The sequence below is a fragment of the Propithecus coquereli genome, unplaced genomic scaffold (assembly GCF_000956105.1).
Source record: "Propithecus coquereli isolate 6110/MARCELLA unplaced genomic scaffold, Pcoq_1.0 Scaffold560, whole genome shotgun sequence".
Classification (NCBI taxonomy): domain Eukaryota; kingdom Metazoa; phylum Chordata; class Mammalia; order Primates; family Indriidae; genus Propithecus; species Propithecus coquereli.
Genome location: NW_012151508.1, coordinates 952,160 through 964,569, shown reverse-complemented (window position 1 = coordinate 964,569; position 12,410 = coordinate 952,160). Strand labels below are relative to the sequence as shown.

General features: G+C 44.9%; 1 protein-coding gene across 1 annotated transcript in view; it reads left to right on the top strand.

Annotated features, from left to right (window-relative positions):
* The first annotated feature begins 615 nt into the window (after positions 1 to 615).
* The window catches only part of SALL3 (spalt-like transcription factor 3), a 16,836-nt gene continuing 5,041 nt past the window's right edge, over positions 616 to 12,410 (top strand). Inside the window, exons 1-2 of the mRNA XM_012657819.1 lie at positions 616 to 697; positions 11,998 to 12,172. Coding sequence (XP_012513273.1) covers positions 616 to 697; positions 11,998 to 12,172 — 257 coding nt within the window. The remainder of the gene's footprint in view (positions 698 to 11,997; positions 12,173 to 12,410) is intronic.

Sequence of the window (12,410 nt, the reverse complement as noted above, 5' to 3'; positions counted from 1 at the left end):
GCGGTCGCCCCGGCCGGCTCGAGTCCCGAAACCGCCCCGGAGTCCCGAGCGGGACCCGGCTCCCGCCCGCGCCGCGCCGGCCACCTGCGCCGGAGCCCGCTGGTACCTGCGTCCGCGCCCGGCAGCCGCGGTGGCGTCCGGCCGTCTGTCCGCGCGTCCGCCCGGCGTCTGTCCGCGCGCCCGGCCACGCGCGCCCCGCTACTCCATGCCCGGCGGCGCCCGGCTCGCGGGGCGCACGGGACGCGGGGACTCGGCGGCTCCGGGCGCTGGACCGCGGCCGCCCCGGGGTGCGCCGGCTCCGATGCCGCCGCGGACCTCGGGGCGCTTCTTATCCCCGCGCCCGCCGACGTCAGGCGGGTCCCCGAGGGCGCTAATGAGAAGCCCCGGGAGCGCCCGCAGCCCGGCGCGGATCTTCGTCAGACACCCCCGGCCCGCGCCCGCCCCGCGCCGCCCCTCCCGGCCTCCCCGCTGATGCCGCTGCCCCGCGCGGGGCCCGAGCGCCGCTAGCAGCATGTCTCGGCGCAAGCAGGCCGCCTCGCGCCCGCCCCGCGCCGTCCCCGCCGGCCTCCCCGCTGATGCCGCTGCCCCGCGCGGGGCCCGAGCGCCGCTAGCAGCATGTCTCGGCGCAAGCAGGCCAAGCCCCAGCACCTCAAGTCCGACGAGGAGCTGCCGCCGCCGGACGGGGCTCCCGAGCACGGTGAGGGCCGGGACTCGGGGGTCTGGGGCGCGCACTGGGGCTGGGGAAGCGCGGGCGGCGGGATCGGGTGCGCGCGTCGGGGAGCGAGAAAAAGTTCCCTGGTTCCCGCGAGCAAGTGTCCGCGCCGCGCCCGGCGCCCGGCCCAGGCCGGCCTCGGGGACCCGGGTGCTCTCCCCGAGCGCGCGCGGCCGCGGGAAGAGTTGTGGGCGAAGTAAACTTGGTTCCCTCTCGGAGTTGGGGAGCTGCGCGCGGAGGCGGCGAGGCCAGGCGCGGAGCCCACGCGGAGGCCGGGGCGGGAGGGGGTCCTCGGAGCAGCCCCCGTTCTCCGCGGTTGGACGCTGGGGCGGCCTCGGCCACCCCCGGGCGAGCGCAGCGGCGGGGGGCGCGCCCGGAGCTCGCCCACCGCTGGGTCGGGCCGGGGAGACCGCCGCCCGGCCAGCTTTGTTCGGAGCCCGCGTCCCGGCGCCGCAGGCAGCGCGCTCGGAGCCGCCGCGGGGCCCACCTGTGCCCCCACCCCTGCCGCGCCGGTGCCCCGCGGGCCCCGCGATGTCCCAGCGCGGTGCAAATCCGACGACCCCGCTGCGCAGCGAGTGGAAAGCAGACGCCTCTCGGCCTTTGCTTAATGGCCGACCTGGGAATTGGGCCGCGGCGGCGCCGGCCCGGTGTGTGCACGGAGCGGGCCCAGCCGGTGTGCGGTGGGTCCGCGTTTCCCCTTAGGCCTTTGCCTGTTCTCGTGGATGCACCGAAAACGGGCGCTGGAGGCACCTTTGCAGGAACTTTCTGCTGGGAACGTCCAAACACGAACGGCCCGCGCCGCCGGAGTTAGAGGCGGGTGACGGCACCGCGGGGTTCGGGGCGCCCCAGCCCGCCCGTCCGGTCGAAGCCGCGGGGCCGCAGGGCGCCGGGACCGGGGCGCACCGAGCCTGCGGCGGAGCTCGCGCGGGACGCGACCTGCTCCTCAAAGAGGCCGGCCAGCTTTTACGGTTAACGTCGTGCAAGTTGTGCAGGGGCGGCTGCGACCTTTCCCGGTGAGAGCGGGACGGCTGCAAAAAGCAGGAGCTTCCGCGTTGCCCGCACGGCGCCGCCGAGTTTGGCGAAGCGGCGCGTCCGCGTCGGGGCGCGGCTGGAATTAGCGAATTAAATAACGTCGCGCGCTGGTTCGGGTCTTTTTGTCGCCGCGGAGGTGAGGCCGAGATTAGGGCCGGCGATGTGCTGGAGAGAGGCGCTTGCATATGGTGGGTAGATTAGGGACAAAGAATCTTTTTGTCATGGAAATGGATTTTTTTTGGTTTTGTTTACTTCATCACATAGAATTTCTCACACTTGGTTTGTTTTGTATCGCCCTCAATGACTACATGATCAAATGAATGGATTTATTTCTGCCGAATGAGAAAGACAGTCTTTCCTTCAAAAGAACTACATTGCATCCCAGCGAGGAATGTTAAACCTTTATTATTGTGGCTCCTGAATAGCTGAAAATCGGCTTTCACAGCCGCCCCAAAATGCAACAATGTAAATACTTCTCAGCTTTGTAGGGTCGTTATCAAAATGTGCAATGTCTCCTCTTCTTAAAGCATATTTTAATTAATAGAGTAAAACCCCTCGTATTTAACAATTAACAAGCTGAGGCACTGCTATTCATTTTTAATTTCACTTCAGAAATGTGAGCATGCCGAACTTAATAGTGTAAACACGGGGAGGGGTGTAGAGAGCCTATATTTGAAAGCCTAAGATGGAGTAAATTATTTACAAGTTCTGTTCTGAAGTCCCCTCGTTGCTGCTCAAATTTATTTAGAGATGCAGCACATGCAGGGTTTTGCCCGTGCTAGGATGAAAGTTTTTGCCAAGACTGTGTTTTTCACAGTCATTCAGAGTTGTGATCAAGATATTGCCACAGTTCCTGATCATATTTTGCAACAGGCCAAAAATAGCCCATCTGGGGGCAGAGCCTCAGTCAAGTAATGTGTTTCCATGCTTGTTTTAAGGATAGTGTAGGCAAACTATCTTTTAAAAGTTCTTTCTGATTTAATTATTCTGAAGCAGATTGTTCATGGAGCATAAAAGATACTCTGTTCCCTGTTAAGTGTAGGAATGCTCATGTGTATATTACTCTGTGGTTCTCATTGTTACTAAGATAAGTAAGTAAAATGTTTCTTTAAAGATAAATGGTTGTGGAAACTAAATTATCCAACCTGACTCAGAGCTCCTAAAATTTTAATTTTGTTAAACGCAGTGGAAATAAACTGACCATGCATGAAGTTATAAGTGAGCTAAGTTAGTTTACAGTGTTTTAGAAACGAGCTAAGTAATTCCTTTGTATTACTTTGGGCGTGACATATTAATTAAAGCAATAGGTCCATCTACTTCACGTGCAGTAAAATTGAAGGCAATTGCTAATGTCATGCAGAGCAAATATTATATGCAAAATTGTTCAGGGGAGGCAAAGGTTCAGTCACATCAATTCACATTAAAAAGCCTATATTTAAAAAGGATTATGACATTTTTCAGGCTTTGGCTTTTAGGCAAGCAATGAAAAGGTACTACACAAAAATGGCTTCGGTGCTATCCAAACCTTATCACTGCAGGAATGAAATATGACATTTGTAAAACGAGAAAGAGTAAGGATGATTTATGTAAAGTTTTAAAGTTATCCTTTTGTAAAAATTTATTTTAAGGATCACTGAGACTTAGGTTTCTAATAGAAATGTCTTTTAAATTTCCTTGTTTGCAAAGTATTTCATTCCTAGTTTAGGAGTGTGATGCAGCTTGTGATTCAGTTAAGTTTATGCCACAAGAATGAAATCCTTTGAGCCAGCTGAATATTTTTGTTCTGAGAAAAATTAATTAAAACTTCCAATGACAGTTATACTCCCACTAAGAACTTTAAAAAATTTAATATTGCTACTCTTTATCATATAAAGTATAATTTTAAAAAGATGTGTTTTATTGTCCTTAGAAAATATGTATATAAGGAAGAACAAAGGGATATTATAATTTAAAACAATTTGCCATACTGTATTTTGTTTGTTAGCACTAATTGCTTCAAAGTGTGTTTTTACTTTCTGCCAACCTACAGTATACGGCTATCTTAAAAATCCTTTTAAATGTGGTGAGCATGTGATTTAAGAATTTACCAGTGGCATTCACAGACTGTGTTTAAATTAAGGGAAGGAAGGGCCACCAGTGCTGGGGTAGGATCTTTCCTTTCATCTGTATCTGCTTGGTTTGCCAGCTCCCCCCGCACACCACACACATTTACAATTCAGCATACCAAAAGGAACAATACAGAAGCCACTTTCTAACATTCACAGGCAGATTGTTTTCTCTGAAACGTGAAAGGTAAAAAGTGAGTAACCGGGGTGGGGGAAAGGAGAAGAATTTGCAAACATTTCTTTTAAAAATAACATTTAAAAATTTAACCTATTTAAAAACGCTCATTTCAGCGATGAACAAAAAAACATGCCAATTAATTCCCACCCTCAGAGAGCTGATTATGTAAGAGAGTTAGGGAATTTGTATGTACAATAAATTTTAAACTTCCACGGCATATGCACAATCCAATATTTTTAGATCTGTTCAGAGCCAGAAAAAGGTATGGAGTAACAGCAGGAATTACTTAGCAAGCTGATTATTTTTTGTATACAAGATGATGGAAAAAGTGGGTCAGATTTCATTTTCAACTACAATCTCTAAGAAGCTTTACTATTCCTCTCCAGGTAGCCCTAAGAACATTTTCACTTGGGGGAATTTGGCAAAAATATAAAAAAAGGTTTCTATTCTGTGCACTGACCATTAGTTGGAATTCAGCTTTCTTAAATGTAAGTTATTGGCACAGGCTTTTATTTAAGTAAAATAAAAATCTTTTTAACTGCTAATGAGGTTATGCATCGTCTTTTAATGCTGCAAAATAGTTTCAAGAAGCATGATTTTTGAATAATACAACAGGAAGGGTTTTTTTTTGTTTTTATTAGATTTTATTTTCCTACATGATTTCTTGAATAGTTGCCAGAATAAGACCCACATGTCTTAGACAGTCTCATGAAGACGTGAGCTAATTCTGCTACTCGTGGAACAGGGTTGTAATTAGAGCGTATGTTAAGTCACTGCACATTTCATATAAAATCAACTTAAATCTATGTAAAAATTGAGTGTTTTACTGTTACTTTAAGTAAACTTTTTTTATTCTACCTTAGATTTTTCTTGTAATTTCAACACAATTATGATTTAAAATGCAGTTAACTATGTGATTTCCATGCAAACAAGGCAAGCCATATTATAGAAGGTGTAAAATATTAATCGTAATAAGATAATGGAATAGTCTCTGTTTATGAGACTAAGAGATTAAGATTGATTTGTTTCTTAATTAAAGGGAAGAGTTCTCGAGACTGAGACCGTGTCCACCAAAGGGGTCTGACGATGCCAGTGTGGTGTCTAAATATTTTCTTCTGTGGGCCTGTCTTTTTCAATCACCTTCAGATTAGTTATGCCTACCATCTAAAATCCCTACCCCTTCGCATTCTCTGAGAGCATTAGCGGCCGGCTCGGGTAGAGAGCCTTTTTGTCTGAAGTCTGTGAAAAGGTGGGCCGCAGAGGGCTGGCCAGCTTCCCGACTCTCCCTGAAGGTGGGTAGTTAGAAGAGCCTTGACAAGCCTTGCTGATTTAACCTTTGCCTGCTCTGCCCTGCCAGGGGTGGCCACTAGATGTCAAGCTCATAATACAATTAGTGCATCTGTGCTGTTGACCTTGGCAACAGGGCTCACCACTGTTCCGTTAAGTGTTAATACTGAATCTGAGTGTTAACTAGAGATCCCGCGAGCTTGCTCTGTGCACGCAGCTTATCAAACGCCCATCTAGTTCAGCACAAGTGTTTATAGTTCTTAAAGAAGAGAAAACGGCTTTCTTTTGTGTAGCTATTGCATCTTGAACTGTTTAATTAACCCTGCAGGTGCCGCGGCACTTTGTCTTAATTCGTTGGCATGCGGGTCCTCTTTTCGAGAGTGACCTTCGCTGCACTGTGTGATGATTCTATTGTATGATTTGTATACATGCAGAGTCACTGGCTTCAACGACTCCGGCAGTGGCTTTTCCGGGATGATTTTTTGCATATGTGCAAACTTTGCCCATACAAATGAAACAGTGTCATGACATGATGACAAATAATGGAAATGATGTAATCACCTGGCCCCCAGTACAAGCAGTCTAATGGTCACAGTCGATCCTAGCCTTGTTCCTGGACACAGGATGGCTCCTGCCCTCTAGGGCTGTTTAGACGTAGCCATTTGCACATCTACGTTGTTTTGCTCGTTTGTTTATTTCTGTGCATAGTGGACCTGAGCCGTGGCCAGTGTTTGGGTGGTTGCATAAGTACTTTCGAGGCAGCATGTCATGAAATATCACATTTAATTTCATGTGTCGAGTCTGTGAGACCACAGCCTCTGAATTTAAAACATCCACATCTTCACCAGAAGTAACGCGTGGCAAAACCTCGCATTCACCATCTCAAGAAATTTTGATTGAAATTGTTTGCATCAGTTGACGTATTTCAGGTGTGTGCATTTTTCACTAGGCACAGATAGTGATACACGTGCATTCACCACGAGCGTGTCGCAGCTCCGTGAAAGAACGGTTGTGCAGCCCTGAAGTGTGACAAACGTCTCACTCGGTGTTGGGTGCAGTTAGAGCAAATGTGAGTGTTGCCCTGCTGCCATCTGCATACGCCCATAAAGGAAACAGTGTCTTGCTCCCTGGTGCTTCACCGCACAGATTAAAAGCTGCAAATGTTTTAAACAGAAGACAGTTGGCGACTGTGCCACAGGTGGCCGTGACTTAACAAATTCGAGATGCGGGCCTCTGAGCAGGCACGCAGGAGCGTGCGGGTCAGAGCCGGCGTTGCGCATAGCAAGAGTGCCCTCCACCGTTCAGCGCGGTGCACACGAGCTTCGAGGTCTAAGGAAAAGGACAGAAAATTTTTCTATTGCGTCTGGAATTTCTTCTACATTGTTAGACACAGTAGGGGTCTCTATTTGTCTCCTCCTGTTTCACAGCTTGGGCTCAGTATGTGATAATTCATCTTTCTTTATGGGATTCAAAGCTATCATAAGGAGTTAAAAAGAATTAATTTGCAGGAAAATAAGTGTCTCCTAACAATTTAGGAAAACTTGAAAAATGCTCTCTAGATTTTTAAGAAACAGAAAAGCATAGAGAAAGTACTTTTGCCTTTCCTGAAGATCCACGTGGCATTTTAAAGTTATTAAAGTGGAGAAGTTAACGTCCCTTTTCCTGTGCTAAGCAAGTTTTGCTTCTCCTTTTGTTAATTGTAATTAATTAAAATGTGTTGCAAAAGTGTAGCAGAATAAAGGTGAGCTTTTGAGATGGATAAAATCATAGAATACCTATTTTACTCCTACTTTGTAAGTGGTTAGCTTATTTACAAGCCACTGTACTCCTTGAAAAGAGAAAATTAAAAAACCTTGCTAAGAACTGTAGTTTGGAATTTTTAAAGAAACATTATGTCTCAAGTGTTCTTATATATATCACCATGATGTTTTTCACTTGTGCCTTTAAAAAGGTCATCAGGGCTAAAAATTCTGCCTATCTTCTGGTACATCATTTTTAGAAGACAGTGAAAACATAATACCTATGTATTCTGTAACAGGCCAGGAATTAAAGCTGAGAGAACAGTGGAACAGTTTGAGAGGCTCTTTTCGCCCTGAGAGAGTCAATCCTAAGAATAGGAACGCTTCTGTTAGGCGTTAGGTGTATATTAGTGAGCAGGAAAAAATGCATGTCTTTAAAAAACTATCATCTTTGAAGCTGCCCTTTTGTTAGCTGCTTCTTCTAAATGGCTGGTGGGACATTTCCCCTCTTCAGTACAACTGAGAAACAGAAAACTTGCTCAAGAACGTATGCACGGTGATAGAGACAGAAACCCCGAGAATCTTAAACATAAATAGCGAATGTTGGGATAGCTGTAAACTATACTGAAATAACTATAATTTTTAGTCTCCATGGCGCAGGTAACCGTGGCAACAGGGGGTTGATACATATTGACATCAGCAAAGGAGGGTGACCCAGAGCAGCTTCCGGTACCTTCCTCACATTCAGATGAAACCAGAGCAGCAAATGTGTGTGGGACCTTCTCAAGGTAGTCTTGCCCAACATGCCTGCTCACCAACACGGGAAGAGTGTTGGCTTAGCTATATCACTTGGGGAATTGGTTGGCATTTTTCTTAACTTGTCCTAATATAATCCTTACATACTACAAGATTCCTGCCTAATTACAGTTTAATCCCTTGCCTATTTACAGTCTCAAATCTCTTAGTTGTGGAACAGTGTGCAAAAAATAAATTACTTTGGCCATATTAACTAATGGATGTAATAACTTCTATTTTTGGAGCATACAGGCCAGTTAAAAATGTAAGTTTAAGTTTAATGAAAAGATGGTTAAATACATTTGAATCTGACGTAATATTGGCTTTAAACAATGGCAGGATAAAGTGCTTTAGAAATTATATGATGAAATTGGGAACTGCATTCAGATTTTTCCCATATGGGTTTTCTTGTTGCAGAAAGCATTTAAAAATAAGCAAAAAGTGCTGTATTAGCACGTACACACTGTAATGTGCATTTGATCATCATCACGGGAAGAGCCGTGGAAGCAGGTTATAATAACTTGTTTTAATTCTTTCACTCTGTTCAGAAGCATCAGAAGTCGACACTCTGACTCTGCTTGTCAATGAAGTGTCTTGCTACTTCTAAGATTTCTATCCTTAGTGAAATATGCTCACTTTATTTTCTACAAATCAGTTCAGTTGAAGTGCTTATTATTGTTGTTTAATAACATTCTTAAAGTATGCAGACAAAATTTCAATTTTGTATGTGATATATGACAGTTTTTTCCCTGTATTCTTTTTGTTCAAGACTGTTTTGTGAAATTTGGCCTTATTGATAACTTTCATGGAACGATTATCACAATCACATTTTGGTAGTGAAACAGTCATAGCTTGAGCAGGTGAGAATAACCGTGGAAGTAAACATGCTATTGGTATTTTATGCAAATGCTAATAGAAATTATACATGGCAATTCTAATTGCCCAAAATAAATCTAAATTGTATGAAAAGAATTTTTTCCTTCACTAATTGTAGTTTTTAAGGTATGTTTTAGTCAAAAGTCAAATTTATAATTGAGCTTTGCTTATAAAATCCAACAATTGCCTGTTTCCTTCGGTTCTTTAACAAAATAAACTGTTAACAGGTCCAAATAGTCAGAATGCCATTTTTTTTTTACACAATTTCCTTCTTCAACTTTTAAGAACTATATAGAAGATTATGTTACTTTGACAAGAATATCTGAATTGTATTGAGGTAATTATCATGTATAATTGCTTTAAACAAAATGATTTTTATTATTTGACAGAAAGTGCCAAAATATTCTATACACATTTTCTGCAATTGATAAAAACTTGTAATTTAGCAAACCTACTGATGAGAAAAAGTGAAATTACCTATGGGAACACTTCCCAACTTCCTTGAATTTGGAAGTGAACTCTAGAAATACTTAACACATAAAAAACTAATGGGAATGTAAAAATGCAAATCATTAAGGTAAATAGAAATTTGTTTTGGTTAAGACCTTTGAAAAAAGCACAAGATCTTTGTGAAAAGCAAAAGTGGTATTTCTCTGTGTCACATGTTATAGTTTGTTACAAAGAAAATCTGGGAAATGTTCATTTCTGAAAATATAATTTATTTATAGTTATGTTAATTCTTTCAACACTGAACTCCCTTTAAATGATCCAGAAATCAACCTAAGTTTAAAGCATGCTTTCAGTGAACTGTCCGATACACAGTCATAAAGAAAAAATATTCTTTTAGTAAGATATATACTGTATAAAATTTTAAATTTATATACTGTGTGAAAGTTTTTGTATACCATATAAGCTATACATTTTATCTCCTCCAAGAAGTTAAGTGTAGAAAATATTTCAAGGAATTAGCAATTTTTAATTCTTGGGATTTTCCGTAATACTTTTTATTCATAGCTTAAAAATATTGGAAAACTTTTTAAAATATTCTCTTCCTTGTTTAGTTATAATAAATTTTTATATATATCTGATTGCTTAGGGCAGATGAACTTTTTAATGGCCACTTAGTTTTTTTTTAATACGTAGGTCTGCATACCATTCCACTCTTAAAAAGAAATTGAAAAATAAAAATTCTTTGCGTTTTTGTAATAATTCCTAGAATACATGACTAGAATTTGAGATAGTCCTTACTTCTTATCAATCATTAAGACATTATTTACCTGAAGATTTTAGGCTGTTGTCTTTGTTTGTTTGTTTGTTTTTGCCTTATTCCATAACCTTAGCAGGTTTAAAATTAGATTTTGCGTACATTGGGCAGAGCTGAGCACTCCGAGCATTTATTTTGTTGATGTGCCTATCTGCAGTATAGATCAGCTGTGTCTTTGCTTCCAGCCAGTCACCCTCCTTGCAGATGCCTGTCGCATTTCTTCCTCCACACAGCAAGGAGGCTCCTGCTGTAGCCTGATCTACAGCACCGAATTTAGTTTGCAAGTCTAGCAGGCTTTATGGGCTGCAAGCTCCAACTTCTTTTCCCTTGCAAATGGCTTAGCCAGTGAAGAAAATGCTAATTGAACACTGCCAATAATTTTTTAAAGGCATGTATAAATTACCTGGATATAATGGCCTCATGGAGAGTCACAGACTGGCCTCAAAAAATATTTTCGTTTTCCAGTGGAGGAACTATGTGTTTTTACAGGACTTTTTTTTTTAAATTAGATTTCTCTGTTTGAACTCAGTGCTGAATTACTCTTTTTCCAAAACTGTAAAAGAAAAAAAATCGGTGACATTTTAGCAAATACATTTGATGTTATAACAGTGACTTATTTGGGGGACAGACTTGAGGACGTTTTGTTCTCACGCTCAACTATGCACATTTAACAAAGCTGACTTGCAGCTGCCATTGCTCTCTGTGCAGACTGAGTTGTTGCTGTCACTCCATCCATAAACTGACAAAAAGCACTTACGAGCCGGTAGTATCCAGGCCAGCACATAGAGCTTGAGTAATTATTGGGAATTACTTTTCACCCCAACTTCCTAAAAACTGGAAGCTAGAAATGCTATCGTATCAAGTTGGTTTCTCGTTCCTGTATAGCTATTTATTTGATCAGGTGTGAATTAGAGTCGTTCATTAAACGTGGTTGTTATTCGGCACAAGAGGGTAAGGGGAGACAGAGGAAGTGGCTGCCTACAACAGTAATTAAACATGTGTAACCAATTAGAGGGTTTTCCACTATGGCACAAGCATATAATTTGCTAGGTCTTTCTATGAGAATGGATGAAAATAGGTACAGAAAGTGTGTCTGACTGCAACATTCTCATGTTAAACATGTCAACATAAATGAACTTTAAATATATAATTTCTAGTTTGTTAGCAAACCACTGAACTCTATTGGCTAATAACAATAACATGTAATTTTAGTTCATTTTGCCAAGAAATATTGCATCTGACAGAGCCAATTAATTGTATTAAACATGATTAATTTTAGGCCTAGGTTATATTGATACTGATTTGGCAAATTCCGGAATGTAGAGGTGGACCCTGCGTGTACGGGAGTTGCAGGCATGGAAAGATGCTGGACTGATCTGCTCCAACTCTTGGGGGGGGGGTATTCATTTTCTGAGCAGATGCAAAAAGTGCTCCTGTTTTCTTTGTTACACTTACAAACGAAAGTATTGAGCTGAAATTTCCTAGGTGGAATAATGCCCGTGGATTTGGAAGGTCCCGCAGAAGGACAATCCGGCTGCGACGTCCCGCGCGGACGGTGCATCTGCGGTCCGGGACTGGCGGGTGCCACTGCGGTCCGGGAGGGGACGGACGGGTGCGCCGAGCGATGCTGAGCGGACTGGCAAAGGCATCTCTCATTTTGCTGGGAATAGGAAGCCCGATAGCAGAGGGAGCCGTAATGAGCCCGTCGAAGGCGGCTTTGTGCCGGCAGACAGGGCAGCTGCGGACCGTATGCGGTATCGGAAATCGATGGCGTCTATGGAATTCCATTAAGCAGCAGCATCCACAACTGATAGAGGCTCATAATTTGATGGATTGTGCTAAGAAAATGATTAGCTAGCTAGAAAGAGTCGTAGAATACACACGCTGGGACGTCAGAAATGTCGAAGTGGGGTAATTTGTACAGAATAAAAAATATTGATTTTACCATGTGCAAAATTTCGAGGCGGAGGGCGGGCCGCGCGCCCCGCTGACGCTCTCTCGTTTTGCAGGCGCCCCGGGGGACGGCGCGGAGGAGGCGGACAGCGGGCCCGAGAGCCGCAGCGCGGGCGAGGAGACCAGCGTCTGCGAGCAGTGCTGCGCCGAGTTCTTCAAGTGGGCCGACTTCCTGCGGCACAAGAAGAACTGCCCCAAGAACCCGCCGGTGCTGATCGTGCACGAGGATGAGCCCGCGCCGCCCTCCGAGGACTTTCCGGAACCTTCTCCCGCCAGCTCCCCGAGCGAGCACACGGAGAGCGAGGCGGCCGAGGAGGCCGAGGGCGCGGAGGCAGAGGCGCGCGCGGCCGGCAGGGAGGCCCGGGAGGCCCGGGAGGCCGAGCCCATGGACGTGGAGCCGCCGGCGGAGCAGGGCTCGGTGGGCCCCGGCGCCCCCAGCACGGCCCGGCCCGCGCCCGCCCCGGCGCCC